Source organism: Dermatophagoides pteronyssinus, unplaced genomic scaffold, assembly GCF_027571235.1.
Source record: "Dermatophagoides pteronyssinus isolate colony J.1.1.1.1 unplaced genomic scaffold, Derpt_VIB-CSIC_2022.12 sq0003, whole genome shotgun sequence".
Lineage (NCBI taxonomy): Eukaryota > Metazoa > Arthropoda > Arachnida > Sarcoptiformes > Pyroglyphidae > Dermatophagoides > Dermatophagoides pteronyssinus.
In genome coordinates, this window is record NW_027461527.1 from 1,932,287 (window position 1) to 1,952,157 (window position 19,871).

The 19,871-nt window shown below is 28.6% G+C and overlaps 2 protein-coding genes and 1 long non-coding RNA gene across 3 annotated transcripts; 1 reads left to right on the plus strand and 2 right to left on the minus strand.

Moving 5' to 3' along the window:
* Positions 1–372: 372 nt before the first annotated feature.
* cert (ceramide transfer protein) lies at positions 373–5,354 on the minus strand. Its single transcript, XM_027348293.2, has 8 exons — positions 4,866–5,354; positions 4,167–4,797; positions 3,533–4,079; positions 2,733–2,858; positions 1,445–2,484; positions 1,254–1,383; positions 914–1,205; positions 373–847 (listed from the first exon to the last, which is right to left on the minus strand). The coding sequence occupies exons 2-7, from the start codon at positions 4,575–4,577 to the stop codon at positions 1,078–1,080; spliced, it is 2,382 nt and encodes a 793-aa protein (XP_027204094.2). The 5' UTR covers positions 4,578–4,797; positions 4,866–5,354; the 3' UTR covers positions 373–847; positions 914–1,077.
* A 269-nt stretch (positions 5,355–5,623) lies between these two features.
* Positions 5,624–15,680, minus strand: LOC113797847 (transducin-like enhancer protein 3). Its single transcript, XM_027348292.2, has 15 exons — positions 15,054–15,680; positions 12,168–12,265; positions 12,034–12,097; positions 11,922–11,966; positions 11,775–11,837; positions 11,643–11,717; positions 11,462–11,488; positions 9,143–9,674; positions 8,984–9,000; positions 7,683–7,832; positions 6,976–7,602; positions 6,801–6,902; positions 6,329–6,669; positions 6,065–6,245; positions 5,624–5,992 (listed from the first exon to the last, which is right to left on the minus strand). Exons 1-15 carry the CDS (start codon positions 15,081–15,083, stop codon positions 5,885–5,887), a joined length of 2,460 nt encoding a protein of 819 aa, XP_027204093.2. The 5' UTR covers positions 15,084–15,680; the 3' UTR covers positions 5,624–5,884.
* Positions 13,119–15,667, plus strand: LOC142646411 (uncharacterized). Its single transcript, XR_012847355.1, has 2 exons — positions 13,119–14,316; positions 14,395–15,667. It is a non-coding gene; the product is annotated as an uncharacterized LOC142646411 (long non-coding RNA).
* Positions 15,681–19,871: the final 4,191 nt, after the last annotated feature.

A 19,871-nucleotide genomic window follows, 5' to 3' on the forward strand; every position in this document is an offset into this window, starting at 1 on the left:
TCGACGACAACATTTATTGGAAACAAAATTACGGTTTTTTATTTATTTATTTACATTTCTAATAATTTGCCTGATAACGATCAGGATGATGAGGCAAAGATTTTCTTTTTGTTTTTTATCTATAAATCTCAATTTATTGATCGATAACGACGACGATGATGTTTTAAACATTTTAATTGAAATAAATCCTAAAATATAACTTTCATTCACCATTCTTAACATTTTTAAAATTATGAAGAAAAAAATGTTTTTCTCTTTCTGTCTGATGCCATCAGATGAGAGAAACGAGTGTATATTTATATCGATCGATCCTTATGGATTCATATATGATGCAATAATTTTTTTCAGCAGAAAAATCATTAGTCAATCGAATTCTATTGTTTTTTCCCAAAATTTTTTTTTATTCTGAACAAAAATAAAAATTATAATTTTACATTTCAATATTTCAATATTAGTATCGTATAATTGAAATGAAAACAATGAAATGCTATATCTTGAATGTTGAACGTAGAAAAAAAATTATATAATTGAAAAAAAGAAAATTATGATAAAATAATTTAGAAAAAAAACATAGCGAACAATAATAATATAATATAATGTAATTTGAACAGATAAAAATTTCAAATGAAAAAAAATATCAATAATAATAAATATGAAGAAAAAACATGTGCGATTGGTCGTGTGTTTTGATGTTTAGTAGTTTTTTATTCAGAAAATGTATTCTTTTAATTCTGTACATTGCGGTATTGTATATTAATTCTGATGATAGTATCTTGTTTTGTTGTTTTTAAAATGGAAACATCCGTTGGCAAATGTGTTTGAAAGAAAACGATCCATTATTTTAAAGCTAATTACGGATAAAAAACCAGAAACTTCAATTATTGATTAAGTTAAACAAAAATCAAAGACTCACCATTCTTTTAAACAAATTTATTAAATCAATCAATTCAATTAAAGTTGTGAAGAGGACAAAAAAAAACTTTGGCAAAATTTACATACATGAATATTGGAAAGAATTTGGATAAAATTTTTGGATCTATAGTGATGTTGACCAAATTATGATTGGCGATAAATTGCTTATAACATAATGGGCTTATCTTTGTAAAGATCGATACAATATTGCGAAAAACGTTTCATAAATTTGGGATATTCACGTTTATATAGAGTTCGTAAAACCGAGGCTGGAACCCATCCTCCCGGGTTAACTATTTATCAATCAATTATTAAGTGCACCAAAATAAATAAAAACTTACTCGTTGAACAATAGATAATCCGACAATGTAAATGATCACGAGTTATTTGAGCAACATCATCGACTGGTGGATCGATAGTTAATTCACAGCACATTGATACAACTAATCGCATTCGTTGGCATCCAGCTCGCTATCAGATTATAATGTAAAAAAATCAATTAGATCGAAAAAAAATTAATAAAAAAACTTACATCAATATCCGGACGGTCAACGGAATTATTGCATACAATCCAAACATTGTATGGCAACATTTTTCCAGAAGAATTCGGATGACTTTTTGTCCGTAATGTTTCTGCATCAATTTTACGAATGTGTGACCAGAAAACTGTATCACGTTGTGCAACTGGCCAAACTCGTTTATGAATTTGATGAAGTACGAGCGTATTTGGATTGATGTTTTCTACCACTTTCATTGAATCCAATGTATTCTCCCAATCAAAACGAACATCAGGAGAGAAAAATTGATGACAAACTTCATGTGCTGTGACACCGGTAACTGTATGCACTGCTTTCAACGGATCACAAACAAGACCATCGATTTCGACTTCACGTTTATAGAGACGCATTTGTCCATCTTGTGCAAACAATTCCCAATTACCACCACCTGATGAAGGCGTATCTTCGACTTCTAACCGAGCATAATACAATTGATCCATGGTGACACGTTCAACTTCAGGCCAAAGAGGATGATCACAACGTTCCAGTGGAATGACATCCAATGGCTCATCCAAATTCATTGTTTGTAGCTTTAATTGTCGCATGTCTTCTTCTTGTTTATCCGAACAATCTAATGCAGCATCAATAGCGTCAAAAAATTCCTCTTCTTTGATTATACTATGTGGACCTTCTTCGTAATCTGGTCCACCAATCAATATCACTTTATCTTTGTTTGGCTGTAATGTATTACGTTGTAATTCGAATTGTAATTCGGCTAATGCACGACGAGTTTCTTCTAATTCAGCTCCTAAACGTTTTGATTGCTCGTCAGTCTTACGTCGTCGTTGTTGTTCTTTTTCAAGTCGTTTTTTCCAATGTTCTTCGCGTTGTGTCATTAAATCGATACAATTTGATAATGATGTAATTATGCCTGCAGTAGTGGCTTTGAATGTATATGCTTCCTTTTTGAAATCAACAAAAATATTGTCGTGATTTTTTGATGATGATAAATTTATCGGTGATTGACTATCACTGTTTTCAACTGCAGTTATATTTTTATTATTGAATTGATCGGCTGTACCATTTAAATATAAGCAAATAGTCGTTGTTGTTTTTTTTGAGGGAAAATTTTTTTAAAAGAGAAAAATTAAATAGAATTAAAACATTGAAAAAAAAATTCGAAAAAAACAAGCGAGTTTTTTTCTACAATGAAACAATCTTGAAACTTTTGAAAAAAAAAGTTGAAAATAGAGCAAAAAAATGGGAAAAATCATTCGAACGTTTATGAGGGAGGGGTTGTGGCGAATAATTTTTTCAACTCACCAATAATGCCACTCGATGACGACGACAATGACGATGATTGTGATACGTTCCGAATCGTTGTTGAATTTATCACCGATTGTTGTTGTTGTTGTTGTTGTTCAATATTACAATCCAGATAATTAAAGCCTGATTTTAATCACAGAAGAAACAAAATGGAAATGAATAACAGATTTTGAAAACGATAAGCAACAAAATCATACGATTATTGATCTATATCATATATAATTGTTTTTTAATGTCTAAAGTTTTAGATCTAAAAAATCAAGCGGACAAACCAATAGCATCCCATTATATACAATTGAAATAAAGAAAAAAGCCTAGCAACAAATGTCTTTCATATACAAAAGCTGCTCGATGGGTGTGTAATTGTATACGATGTGTGTGTGTGTTTGAGTATGCTGATGGCTATCATCATCCATATCATAATAATAAACAATTTCAACTTTTTTTTACTTTGGATGTTATTGCTGATAGTGATTGCTAAACTATTATGGCGTTATTTGATTCGATTTTCATTTCCACTGTATATGTTGCATTTTGTATGGGGAGGAATTTAGACTTGTCAGATGAAGAAAAAAAAAGAGAAACAATTTTTTACGAGTCTCATGTTACATAGTTATCACCTGTTACACATAACAAGCCTGACTAAATCAATCTATATATTATGAAAATCAAATCGTTCATAAACGAAAACTTAATAATGAAGATGAAAATTTTTATTCAAATGATGCATATATCAAATAAATTTCTTCATTAAAAAAAATCTAATGCTTAATACATTTCTTTGTATTAACACTCACCATTCATTGATTGATGACGACGATGTCGTTTCAGGTGTTCATTGACAATATTAGTCGATTGAAGTGATGAATCAAAATAATGTTGTAATGTTTTAATCTGTTGATATAATATTGTACGGAATGTTTCCATTTCAGATAGTTGTTCTTTATAAGATCGACAAGATGTAATCGAGCTCAAAGATAATGCTGATTCATGACGACGAAGGTCAGCAATATCACTGGCATTGATAGGATACCCTACAACACTTGATGCTGCAGAAGGTGACTGTGATATTGATGAAGTTGGTACAGGCGGTTGGGTTGTTGCTACTGATGATGATGATGATGAGGGTGGTGGTGGTAACTGTGAATTACCGGAAGATGTAACAAATGATGCACCATTGATTAATGATGATACACTAACATTATTATCAAGTGATTGATAATAGTTTTTATGTTCTTGTATGGCATTCACCCAACGTCGACACTCTTCAACTGATGGTGCTCGTAAATACCAAACACAGTCGTATACCCCGATATCAAAACGGCATTCGTCGATTTCGTGCAACTGAATTATTTGAAAATAGTAAAAACAAAACATTAGATTTTTAGTTTGTCATCAAATTCAAAATTGATAAATAGGTAAAACAACAACCCTAATATTTGCTTTGATAATGGTGATTGCCCCACGACATCCAAAGGATTTTTCATCTTCAGATTTATAATAGCTAAGTGCATTATCTTCCAATACAATGAATCTTTGTTGCCAGCCATGAAGATAATTTGTCCATTTCAACAAAACACCCGACATTGGTGATAATGGTATTTGTTGTTTATTTTGATTAAGTGAAGGATTGTGATGAATATTTTCATTGCCATTATCTGATTCTTCACAAGAATCACTCAATGAAGACATTGATGATGATGATGAACGACGATTTTTCAATGTTGTTGAGGAATTATTATTCATTTCTTTTGAATGATCTTGTTGTAATGGAATTTGTTGTTGATTGTGATCAGCCATAGTTTCCGCAGAATATTCAGACAATACTTGTGTCTGACTCATTAGTATGTTTATAAATAAGTTTTTGACAAGTATTTCAGTGTATAAATACGATAATTAACATCGGTCAATATATAAACAATATCAAAAAAAATGATTAAAAATTACAATGTAGAAACAAAGAAGTAAAACGAAGAAAATAAAACAATGAGAATTGATAAGGATCGAAAGACCAGGCGAAAAAAGTTGATAATTATTTTGAAAGGATTCGAATTTTATGTTTCTGTAAATGATTAGAAATAATCGTTTTAATTTCAGTGCAAAACAATCATAATGAATGACAATACATACGACTTTTGATAATTCTGACAATAAAATAATATAGGTGACAATCATATAATCCTATCGATGATGAATGAACTTTCATAATCAATTTTAATGACCCAATTAATCCTGTAAAAATTTTAAATTCAAGGACAACGATGAATTCGCAGAAAATTATTATTGAAAGCCAATGTCAACCAATAATGATTGTGTGATATCCTTGTGCGATAATAGATAAAATCCAAAAAATTTGACTTGAATAATATAATTTAAAATGTTGGATATATGACCATTTCTGTTTTTGGTAGCTATTCGTTCTTAGATTTCATTCGGTAACGGTATTGTTTATCAATCCATATGCATATTAAAATGTCGATATCACAAATTTGTACAAATATTTAAAAATTCTCATCAAGTCATCACAAGGAAAATAATAAGGAAGAATATTTCGAAAGATTGTAATTTTTAATACGATGTAAAAACCAAAAAAAACCAGCCAAACAACAACATACAATCAAAATAGGAAAAAAATCCACCAAATCAACCAAAGTTTACAAACTCGTAAACATTCATTTGGTTACACCTCTATTTGATTCGGCTATTTACACATTACCGTTTCTATACTGTGAATACAGCCGCGTTTAAAACACCAAAATCAAAACTTGAAAGAATTTAAAATTTTTCGATTGTTTGATTTATGACAAAATTTTTGATCAACATCATTTAATTTATGATTTACTAAGAAATAATATTGATAATAAAGAGATCATTTATATTAGCAAATGTTATTTGTACAGAAATAATGAGATTTATTATAATTAATCATTGACAATAATCATTTTATAACAATTTTCATCGGAATTAATTTATCGTAAGGAATTTATTGAATGATCTGATTACAATTGATTGGCACACACAAACATAGAAAAAAGAAAGAGTTTCATCATTACAAGTATGAAGGAGGTAATTAATAATAATAAAAAACAATACTGTTGATTTTACAAATAATGCAAACAAAACAAATCAATACACAAACACCATTGTCATCAATAGATTACTTCATAAACAGAAGCTTTTTTATCGCCCGAACCGGTAACAATGTATTTATTGTCCGATGAAATGTCACAGCTCAATACTGATGATGATTCTTTCGACTAGAATGGTTAATTTAATATTGATTAGTATTGTGTTATCATACATATTTTTAATATTGTGATTTTGTTTACCTGGAATATTGAAGCACCATATGGTGTACGCCATGCATTGAGCAAATTATCTTTTCCTGTCGATATGAACCATTTTCCACAGCTTGCAAATTTTAGTGATAATACACAACTTTCATGTAAATGTAATTGATATTTTTCCGGTTTATTCACATTCAATACTTCAACATTAGAACTTTCCATTCTGTTTGATTGATCGTAATTGAATTCAAATAGATATTATCAATAATGATATAATATAATTATATGATGATAAATATAACTTACCCAACGGCTAACCATTCACCAGTTGGACAATAACCAAGTGAAAATATTTGTGAATTAAAATCATGTTGATTTAATTGCCTATTTTCACGTAGATCCCATGTTCGAACAGTACTATCAAGACCACCACTAATTAATTTTTGTCCATCGGGACTAATATCGATACAAGAAGCACCATCCGTATGTCCTTCGAAATGTCTGACTAAAATTTGATTATGCAAATCCCATACAGCAATATTACCATCCGAACAACAGCTATAACAGAATTTGGAATCTGGTGATATGGCTAATGCATAACAAGCAGGTGCCGATGATGATAATTCTCCCTTGATTTTTGGCGTCGGCTTTATAAATGATAATCAGCATAATGAAATGAAAATAACAATTCATTCAATGATAATAAGTCAATAAATGCTTTATGCATATCAAATGAAAAAGAAAAACAATTGATCATGATAAAAACATAAAAAATTACCAGGTTTAAATCCCAAATACAAATTGTAGTCGCTTCACCACCGACTATTAATGTACGACCATCGGGCAATAATTTGCATGATCGGATATAATTTTCTCGTTGCTAACGAAATGAAAATAAAATGTCAATTATGATTTGTGTATAACAACCAAACAAATGAAAGAATAATTATTACCAAACAATCAAGTTGTGCGACTGGTGTTTTACTATTCTGTTGATTAATATCCCACATTTTAACACAGCCTTTACCACCGGTTAAAATATATTTGGTTGGATTTGATATGGTTACAGCGCATACTACTTCACCGTGTGGTAATGTATTCACTTGTCGGGCGTGTCTCGGTATACCATGACCGATTAATGCATCAGGCGGAAATGGTACAGGATTATATTGGCCATCAGCATCGACGTGATAAGAATATGCTGGTTTACCACCGGCAGCTACTAATGATTGTGGCGGTGGACCCGTTATAGAAGTTGATTGTGGTCCTTTCATCGATGGATGTGTAGAATCGAATCCTGCTCCGGGTAATAAAGCTCGTGGAAAGCCTGCCAATGATCCGGTAGTATTACCCAAATTATTGTGCAATAAACCTTGTGAATAGGCAGCAGCAGCCATACCAATATCATTAGGCATCATTCCAGGTGGTCCGTGTAAATATGGATATGGTGGTCCAATCGATGTTGTTGGTTTGGGTGTTTTTGAATTACTACCATTGGTAACCGATTGATTAATATTGGCTGCATTATTATTGGGTGTTCCAGATTTCTGATTCGATGATGTTGGCGATTTGTTGTCTCCCTATCGATCGATGTCGAGAAAACTATTTTGATTAGAATGATCCGATCGGATGAATATTAAAGCCATTAATTTCAATTTACATGATCATTTTTCGATGTTTTATGGCCACTTGGTGTTGAACGATTTGATGATGAACGAGATGATGGCCTATCACGTTTAATACGAACTTCTGGAAGGCTATTTGTTTCACGTGGTGATAATGTATCACCATTGTGTGGTGAAATTTGATCCTATTTTATTTAAGAAAAAGAACAAAATAAATGAAAGAAAAACAAATCGATATTATTATTATTATTATTAACAGCTTAAAAAACAAACAAATAAACATCAACAACAACAAAATAAATCTGATTTTATCGATACTACAATTTTCATTTCTTATTCGATCAAATTGAATTGATTTGATTTTGTTTCTGTGTTGTTGTTTTTTTTCAAACTAACCAACAACAAATAACCCGAAAACAAAAGGTTATTATGGGAAAAATGGAATGAAATAGAATTCAATGGAATTCACAAACAAAAATAATCATCAATCATATTTTGTGAGAAAAACTAACATTATATAATAGACCTAAATATAGAAAAGAAAACATAATAATTTGATGAACACTGATGTTCGGAAATATATGGAATGAATGATTTTTTTTTCATATATTCAAATGATTAATTCTTTAACAAATTTGACAGGCAACTTTTTTCTTCAAATACATACTATCACTCACTCATTCTCACTTACGTTCTTTGCTTTTCTTTTGCCTGAATGAGCATTTATATTTTAAAAATTCGAATAACGATTCTATGTTTGATCGTCGAACAACAACAACAACGACAATAACGAAAGAGAAAAATAAAAATAAAAATAAATCAACATCATCAGCTATCATTGTCATGATCATAGAATCATATTGTAAATGTTTAAACATTACATTCTTTGAACAACTTGAAAATTTATTGATGATTCGTTTGTGAAAAGAACATGAAAAAAAAACGAAAAGAAAATTGACTATTACGCTTGATTTCCTACTCCTCTTAGTACATTGAAAAAATAAATGTTGATCAAGTCGATCCAACCAAAAAATAACAAGAATTGATTGCACCAACAATGTTGACGATGATGATGATGATGATGATGATGATAAAAATAGAATAGAATCGAAACAAATCAAGAGTAAACAATCATGCTTTTCAATCATCATCAAACATGATAAAGTTATTGGATTGAAAATCAACAAAATAAATCAATTGATTTTTTTTTGAGTGAAACAAGAAAAAAAAGAACAAATATAACTTAAAAGTTATTCTTTCATTCTAGGAAATTGTAATCATAGAGTAATCATATTGTTGGTTGATATTTGTTTTGGAAATTTGATCATATACTAACCTCACGACGATTATCATCTATATAAACAGATCCATATTGATGAGTGGCAAAATTAGAACGGCGTTTAACAACAACAAAAAAAAGAGTGAGAGACAAACAAATTAAATCGATAATTGTAATGATTTTATTTTAAACAAGAAAAATTTTTATTGTTTTTACCACTGATTTTTCGGTCACTTAAATCTCGTATTGTTGATCCACTTGATTCTTGTTTAATAGAGGTAGTTGTATTGATTGGTTGTAAACTTGATGAACTTGTTGTTGAATTTGGTGTACAACTTGGTGGTAATGGTATTGTTGATCCATTACTATTTGTATTTGATGATGATGATGTCATTAATGATCCCGGTAAAAGACCTGGTGTTGATGATGTACCGGTAATAGATAAACCATTAGGATTTAATGATCCTGTTGATAATGCTAATAAACCTGCTGTAGCTGAATTTGATGGCGAAATTCCAGCAGCCGATAATGCAGCAGCATGTTGGGCTAAACTTGTTGGACCTAAAACAGATGCATTAGGTAATAATGATCCTGGTCCATTTGGATGTGATGAAGCGACTGCTGCTGCTGCGGCTGCCGCTGCTGCAGCAGCAGCTGCCGAAACATGTGATGTTCCAGCAGTTGCGGCTGTAACCGATGTTGCTGCCGTTGATGGTAATCCCTGTTGTGAACGAATCTGTTCCAATTGCTAAAAAATTTCATAAATCAATGAGATAAAAAAAATCGATCAGTATCGAAAGAAAATACAGGAAAAAATAAAATTCAACAAAGAGAAAATTCTATGAAAAAAGCCATATAACTACTGTTTGGAGAGAAAAACCCATAATAATGCATGCATATGTCTCTGTTAAGTGTTTGCCTGTATCAGTGTTTGTTGATGTGTAATAATGATGATGATGATAATGTTTTTCAAAGCTTTATCATTTCAAATGATGACCATTACCAAAGATTATATATCGTTAATTTAATAGGTTATATTTTATATTTATATAACAAGCTTACAACATATACTACATAATAATAATGACAGAATTTTAAAAGCACTAAAAATAAATGAAGCAAATTGTTTTTTGGGGTTTTTTTCTTTTATCTATTTGCTTTCTTTTAGAACGGCGATCTGGTAAATTTTGTTTTTTTTGCCCGTCATTCGTATATGGTATCCTTTTTTCCAGATCAAAGTTACGAAAAAAAATGAAGAGCAAAAATAGTTCATTCATATATCATCATCATCATCATCAACATAATCGACATTGTTGAAAACTAAATAATATGATTGTACTTGGATAATAGCAATATGTTTGAGTATTTTTTTCACATCACATAATCAACTAAACAATATCAACCATGACCATTCAATCGCGACACATGGTTCATTTGAGAAATGAAAATCATGAATGAATAAAATGGACTGGTATCTTTTATTTTCTGACAACTGTCATAAAAACGTATGGCGAACAAACGATAGCAAACGCACATCTTTAACAAACAAGGTCGAAAAAAATTAACGGTCCATTGAAATGAACTGTTTTTTCAATTATTTTTGGCCAGAAAAAAGACCCATATCGTTAAAAATCATTATAATAGATGAAAGAAAGAAAGTCAATGTTTATCTTTATTCATCCTTGAATTGTATAAGTTCATACAAATACACATACACACATTTGTTGTTGGAAACATCAAAGAATTTTCTATGTTCGCATAGTGAGATTTCTTTGTTTTTCTTTTGATTCAGAGAGGAAAAAAAACCTTAAAAATTTCATTTAATTAGATGTCAAAATAATGATTTTGAATTTTTTTTATTTCTATTTTGAAGACAAACAATATTTTTTCAATAGAATTTATTCAAATCAAAAATCATTTACGATATATGATATGATTCTCATTTTCATCCTCTTATTTTTTGATCATGAAAATCTATCCACCATTCCAATTTTTTCTTTTGTTTAAGAGTATGTAATCTGATCACAATGTTAATCTTTGTGTTGCTTTTTTTATTTTTATTTTTTCTGAATTTCAATACACACTAAACAAAAAAAAGAAGCAAATTGATGATGCCAATTCTATTCTATTCAATTATTTTTCCTTCATCCAACAACAACAACAACAACAAAATTTTCATAACAAAATAGTCTACTACATTGATTATTATTATTACTGTCTCTGGATATAATTAAAAATCTTTTTTTTTCTGGAAAAAAACTATCTATATTTGACAATTTAAATTCTATAAGAGAGAAAAACTTGTGATAATCATATCAAATGACACACACACACACACACACATGCAGAAAGAGAGAGAGAGTATTCGTGTGTCATTCAACTACATATATAAGGATCAAACAGAATAATAGTAGGATTATTATGGTTGAAAAATAAAATAAGATTGAATGACAAACAAATTTAAAATATAGAATCAAATAAGTGAAAAGGAAAATAAAACAAAATAAAACAAATTGTCACAAACTATATACTTACCAAAAGATGTGCAATACCCGATTGTTGCTAAAAGATTTGTTTGTTTGTTTGTTTTTTTCGTTGTAGGATTTTCAATGAAATGGAAGAATTTAGTGTAAAAAAACAAATTGAAATTGATTGATTTTTATTTTTTCCTAATAAAAAAAATTTCGATATTTATTTTTTATAAAAGAAAACTTACACTAAGTATAGTGCCCAATTCTGACATTGTAACTTGTTTAGCTCGTTCAACTGCTGTTGCTACTTGTGTTTGATGCTGAAACAAAAAATTGCAAAATTATTGAATTTTTTTTCCAATTTTAATTTTAAATACCTCTTGTGATAGATAAGGCATTATCTGAGCAATAATTGTATTTAATCGTTTAGCAATTTCGGTCTAAAAAAATGATGAATTATATGAGAAATGTATTGGGAACGAAAAAAAAATCATCCATAAGTACTCTAATGTTATTTCATCTACCTGTTTATGCATTTCAACATTTAATCCATAAGACATTTCATAATACTAAAGATTTTGATTGAAAAAAAAATTAGTTTGTCTTTTCAATAAAACTAAAAATGTCTTGACCTACCATAACATAATGTCGTTGCATTTCAGTTTTTTCCTGTGCCATTTTTTCAATTTCCATTTTGATGCTAAAATAAATGAAAATGTCAATGTGAAAAAAAGTTTTTCGTAGAAAAAAATTAAAATTTTAATTTTTACCTATGATTTTGTGCCTGAAGATAATTAAATTCTTCTTTAATACGTTCACAAGTTTCTAGTATCGTATATTTGAACGTTGTTTGGCCAGTTTGTGGCACCTGATCAACCATCACCAATGATTTCAATCAATGAATCGATATTGATTGTATACCATAACATAGAAAAAAGATGAAAAAAAACAACAAAATTAATTAACCAGAAAAAAATAAATGAATGTTTTGTCTATACATTGAGGTAAAAGAAATGTTTTTTATTTTCACAAAATAAACCGTATTGGCTTCATCAATTGGTTTCAGACATATATCACACTATGGTCAATGGATTTTTTCTTTTCCTGGTAAAAAAAAAACAAAACACCAAAATACCATTTGTGTGTGTGTGTGTGTGTGTGTAAAATAAACGGCACGAACATTGTTTTTTTTTGAACATTGTCGAACTATCTATCTTATTCTTGTTGAACACTTCACAGGAGGGCTTCATAGGATAAGATCTATTATAATTATAGTCTGGCTTTTTTTTGTTATATTTCAAGGTATTTCTTGGAAAAATTCTTCACCAGCTATAATCATGATTATAGCAATGTTTTTACCATACAACGTGACTTATTGTGAATGTTGGCTATCGAATAAACAACACACAGACACATTTGTTTGAAATATTCTGTTTTCTATTGGTTTTGAGAAACAACAACAACAACAACAGTGAGAAAAAATACGTAAAAAATAATTTAACAACAAATTATTCAAAATTCTATCTAAAGTCGTCAATTTGAAAAGAATATTAACTATCAATGAGCAATGCAAGTTTAATTGCTGCAATATCCGAATTCAATTTCAATGATTTAGGCCAAATTAAATTAAATTTTATTTTTACTTCTGGTAAATTTCAATTGTTCTTTTTTATAACAAACATAATAATATTTTGTTTGAATGGTATAGGCAATTATGATTATTAATATTGTATGAACAATTGTTTCTGGGAAAGATAAGCCAAAAGAAAATGATAAAAATAAGCTTCTTGAAAAAAAAGAATACTGGAATGATGGATGTACTTGATCTTTACAAATCATTTGCTCATTGAATTTTCCCAGAAATGGTTGAATTTAAAACAAAAGACCAACCGAAAATGTTCATATTAAACAAGAGTAACATTTTAGGTACAATGTTCGTGCATTTATGTGTAGGCGTTTTTTTCAAAGTAATTTTAATTACCAAAAATAAAAATGATCAAACCGATGGCAAAGATGGTTGCTGAGAATGAAACAAACCGATAAAAAAAACTATAGAAACTATTGTATGAATAATAATGAAAAAATCAACATGATCAAAGTCAGTGGTCAGTTTGGAGAAATTCATCAAACTGACATATGAAAATAAATGGGCATAGAAGATAATTTGTTACGAGAGAATAAAAATTTTAAAGTTGTCGTTTTTAATGTTGGCGACATTTATTTTATTTTCCTTCCAGTTTTTTATATGAATTTATGTCACGATAGTTATGAACAACATACACAAGAATATATCGAGCACATTTTGTTGAAAAAAAATATTCTTGTGAAATTATCATTCTTATTCCGTGTTATTTACTTTGATTTTTCTCGCAAATTTATCTTTCTGAATCTGATGATGATGAATATATTCAATGAATTAAACAAAACAAAAAAGAATGAGAAATGAAAGATTATCATCATCATCATCATTATCCGTTACGTTATTGTCATCAGAATTTTTATTTCAAAAAGATTTTATGATGATGATGATGACAAGATTTATTTTTGACATTTTTATTCGTCTGATCATCAAAATAAACAAAATCTGATGATTATCATAGATAAATGACATTCATAATGATTAAGATGATGATAATGATCTGTGAGTGTTATAAATGTGATTACGAAAATGAACTCGAAAAGAAAGAAAAAAATAATAATAATAATGATGATGACGAAATAAAAAACAATGAAGAATTTTTTCTGCTTAAGAATCAAGAATAAAAAATTATTATTATTATTGTATATCATTAATGCGTTATTCAAATTCAAATTTGATTGTAACAGCTATTAGAATTGATGGTGGTTTTTCTCTCTATGCGTAAACATTGGTTAATTTTTTTATTTTTTGGTAATCAGATCCATTGTGGTGGTGTAAATGTAAGAATGATGAAAATAGATTTTTTTTTGTTCAAGTTTTTATTCTTGTGTAAATTTTTTGTTTTTTTTTATATATAGACATTGGTTCGTTGTTATCCGACGTTCTATATCGGCTAGAAAATTTATTTGATCATCATCATCATCATCATCATAAAGTCAACAAATAACAAATGCAACAACGACAACATTATATTTTTGAATCAGTGATTTTTTTTTCTATTCACTTGAATCAATTCCCAAATGAAAGAAATTCAAAGAATAAATGAATGAATGAATGAATGGAATGAACGAGACTAGATTTTATGAATCTCTTTTTTTTCTTCGTTCTGTTTTTTTTCTCGTTATTTGAATAGAGGAGAATAGTACAAAAATTGCTGTTTGTGACAGCTAGAATAATAATATTCAAGCTTTATTCAATGATTATTATTCAATTTTATTTGTGATGCTTAATATTATTAATGTTATTTTTATTTTTGTTTTTGTTGTTTGTCGACAATGATGACGACAACGAATTTTGTTTTTGTTTTCTGTCTTCATCATATCCTCTTTTACACAAGTTTAATGTTTTTGTTTGATGAATATTATTATTATTATTATGATAATGATGTTAGCATTGCGTGGGTGAAAGTGATAGAATAATGAATGAATGAAAGAAAAATTGATTGTTTTTTTCAAAAAAAAATTTTTGTTCTGTTGATATTTTTTTGATGATAATGATTGTGGTGGAAAAAACTTACCGTATGCCTTGTTGGAAACATTTTTTTCATTTGTTTTTTTTTGCTGTGTGGTTAATTTTATTTATGTAATGATGATGTTGATGATGATTATAATGCTGATGATGATAATGATATTGACACAATATGATTGATTAATCAATATTCGAAATGTTATGGCTTAAGCTTTCGATGATTCAAATGTTGTTGATAAAAATTGATAATTTAATTTAATCATCATCATCATCATTATTGATGATTATTAACGGAAAAAAAGTTTTTTTTTATATTAATGACTAGAATTATTATGATCACCAAAACATTACAATTCAATGTTTAAATAATGATTATAAAAATTCACAGTAAATTATTGATTTTTTTTTGCACAAAAACAGTTCTGTAACATTGATTACATGTATAAAGATGATTTATCAATTTGAACACCGAAATGTGATGATGATTAAACATTGAATTTTGATTTTTTTCAAACAAAAATAAATCTCATTCGTCATATCACGAATGTTACTTTTATGAATCCATCATATAACGATGTTTGAACAAAACAACAACAACAACAAAACGATTCCAATCGAAAGAACCGAATTAAACTAAACAGATCCGAACCAACAAACCAACTGTGTGTTTGTCTGAATTTGAATCACTGTGTGTAGTATTTGATGATGGTTGTTTTTTGTTTTTGTTTTCTTTTTCGCGTGTGTATGTTCGTGTAATATATGAATGCCAAAAAAAAAAAAAATCTGCTACACTCGATCATCATCGTTTTCGTCTGTGTATGTGATCCATGCATGGATTCAATTGCATTCATTTTGGATTGGTAAAAACGCGCATTTTCCACATTCAGGTTCGGTTCATGTGTTTGATTGTGGTAGCGGATCGACCAAACTAAAAAGGTCCATGCATGGTAAAAACTGTGAACCGAATCGATGATAATAAAATAATGATGATGATGATGAACCAGAAACAAATATTGCGCGCCAAATGTCTACAAATGTTAGTGTGTGTCTGTCTGTATTGTTCAAGAATCAATTAAAAGCGCATGCGTTATTCGAATAATAAATTTAGAATTTGAATTATATAGACATTTTTATTATATTCTGTGTTTTGCCATCCATAAGTTTGTCGAATGAATGAATTGTAGTAGCATTCATCAATGATTTTTGATGAATGATTTGTTGTTTTCTTTTTCGTTACTGATTTTTAAAATTCAATCAAGAATTTTTTTTGTGTATTCTTTAAAAACAAAAACATTTTCTTGCTTTTTTTCTTTCCCTCTGCATATTAAAAAAATTAGATTCTAATATGATTTTTTTCAATATGGAATCATTACAAACACCAGAAACATTCATGCATTCATCATTATAAATCATAAACAATAAAAAAATTAAAAATATTTTGTCATCATCATCATTTGTTTGATGTTGTTGTTTTTGTTAGATTTGATTGATTCTGGGCGTTTATTTTTTCACTAACTCATTTTCTCATTTGACCCTTTTTTTCTGTTTATGATCGTTTATTATAACTGTACTCTTATCATTATGATTACTTTCATAATGATCCAATTCTGAGTTATATTCAATTCAATAACAAAAACAGTGTGTGTTTCACTTGATTATATTCCCCTATAGCTATATTCATTGTGTGTGTGTGTGTTTGTGTTTTGTGTTTAGTGGATTCCTGAATGAAAGAATTCTCCAACAGAATATATATGGTTATTGTTTGTGAATTGTGTAAACGAAGTTTACGAGGCCTATTCTGAAGAGAATAAAATTAAGTTTAAATAGTAGCCGACCATACACATCATCATCATCATCATCATCAGTAGGCTTTCTATTCATTCCATTCCATTACATTGATTCATTCTCCATGGTAACGCTTGTTAATGATGATGATGTAAAATGTAAAAAGCATCATCATCAATGTCATTATATATGATTATCGGATCTGAATAGACTATATTTGTATGTGTGTGTGTATTTGGGTTGGTACCAATCGGGTTTTTTTGTTTTGTTTCCTTCTTGTTTTCAAAACAGTTCATTCAATGTTCTTTTTGGAATGATGATGATGATGATGTTGTTGTTGTTTGATTCATTCTGATTAATTCACTTGATGATGTTTCAGTCTTTTTTTTGTGGTTGTTGTCAATGTGATACGCATGTATTTATATCTGACGATGTTTATATATTATATCATAAATAATAAAAATAATAATAAAGAATAAGAAAGAGCAAATGTTGCTGTTGTTGTTGTTTACTTCTTATGTTTATTGACTTCGATTAAGAAGCTTTCTTTTTTCTTTTCATGTATTTTCTCTTCTTTCTTTTTGATTTCATTCATTTATTATGTAATAATCGAGTATATCATGTATATCGTAGCATCATTGAATGATCGTAACATCGCATCATTTTTTTCATTGATCAGCAAAGTTTTTTTTTGCTATAAGTAAATATATAATGGTGGCAATGTTTTTTCATAGAAACACCGAAAAACACACTGATCAATCATTCTGCTATCTTCTCTTTTTTTTCGATCATCAATGATCCCATATAATCCAAACAGATCGATTTTTATTATATATAGTGGTTGTTTGGTTAATTATGTTCAAAGAATAGAGGAAAAAATACTATTTACAACACAGTAAATGATATTAGACAACATTAAAAAAAAAGATTCATTGATTTTGTTCCCAAAAAAATAAACATCAATCCTTTTCAATCTTGTAAACATTGAAGGAAAATTTTGCATAATAATAATGAAAGTTTTTGACAATTTTTTTTTAAAAGTTTATACAGATGATTATGATCGATAATTGAATCGTTTAGTTTGTTTATATTTTTTTTTTCGTTGATCATGATGGTTATACGAAAAACAAATGAATGAATAAAAATCACCCAGATTTTTATTGTTTGTTGTTGTTGATCAATTTGATAACTTGGTTAATTAATTAATTAACCAAAATTAACAACAAAAACAACGAAAGGAAAAAAAACAAACAAGTTGATTTAGAATTTTATCTATTCTATTTTACACAGAAAAAAGGCACAAAGTGGTAGACAAACAAGCAAATGTTAATTTCATTTGTAACCATTCAGATCTTATTATCATCAAAGAAATAACAAACAAAAAAAATCTAAGGAATTCTTTGAATATAATTAATTTCAATCTTTTTTTTCTCTCTCTTTTTTCTTATTGAATCTTGTGACTACTATGTTGTTGTTGCAGTTGGCATGATAATTAAATAATAAATGAATGAATGTAAATGAAAAATCAAAAAAAAAAAACATCTTTGTATAGTTGAATTTTTGATCCAAAAAAAAGGTTACTAAAACAAAATTGTTATTATTTTCTCATTTGTAAATCTTATTTGTTTTGTTTTATTCATTAATTAAATTACCACAATTTTATTCTTTTTTTTTATAAATTAAGGAATCATGAAATTGATTTAGATTTATAAATAAATTAATGGATATCTACAGGGCGTTTGATAAGTCCCTGATGAGTTTTTTTTCGATATCATTCAAAAAGTATGAGGATATTAGGTATGATGTTTATGGTGAATTTATAGGGAATTTATTAAGGTTTTGTTGAGTTATCATCAAAATTTTCCATCGATGATACTTTTGATGAAAAACGATTTTTTCCGAATCAATGTCTAAAATTTTCATCAACGCAATGGCATTTTCTCTATGGAGGCAATAGCCATACTTTCCAATGGAGTGTATGCTATGATCGCGTTCGAATTTCTGTTATGTTGTTGAGCTATGTGAAAATTGTGTTGAATGATCAAAATTGTGATTTTTTCTGAATTCATGGATCATTCCGAAGAATCAAAACTTGGAAAATCAAAATTACCAACTTAACAAAAAAAAAAAAAAAAAAAAATTATCAATACCATATTATCGTCAGCCATTTTTTAAAATAATCTTATCATTGTTATTTTATTGTCGTTATCATATCATTGTTATTTTTTGTTATAACCATATCATTGTTATCTTTTTCTTATTATTGTTATCCCTTTTTCATTATTCATATTTTAATTTTTATAAGAAAATGTTCGTAAACCGATCGGTGTTTTCTTTCGAGCCAAAGAATCTTTTGCTTGCTTTATTGATACCATTCTGGATGGTATCATGATGGTTTGATTGTTGTTTTAAATAATTTGGATTTGTCAAGTGATGATTCTTCTGGCAAAGTCAAATCACTAACTTAACCTTTACAAATCATTATTTGACATATCCCAATTGACTGACCTAAAATGACCAGAATCATTTGAACAAACTCAAATTACTAACCTAACCTGTCGGGAATCATCACTTGGTAATTCTATCAATGTCTAAAATTTTCATCAAGGCAATGGCATTTTCTTTATGGAGGCAATAGCCATACATTAGCATAGCTCCAATGTGTGCTAAATTGTTAAGCAAAGTGAGAATTATGTTGAATGTGCAAAACTTCAATTTTTTCTGAATCGGCCAAACATCCAGAAGAATCATCACTTGACAAATTCATATTATTTAAAGCAACAATCTAACCATCTACCGCAGAATGGTATCAATGATAAGATTATTTTAAAAAATGGCTGACGATAATATGGTATAGATAATTTTTTTTTTTTTTTTTTTTTTTTTTTGGTTAAGTTGGTAATTTTGATTTTCCAAGTTTTGGTTCTTCGGGATGATCCATGAATTCAGAAAAAATCACAATTTTGATCATTCAACACAATTTTCACATAGCTCAACAACATAACAGAAATTCGAACGCGATCATAGCATACACTCCATTGGAAAGTATGGCTATTGCCTCCATAGAGAAAATGCCATTGCG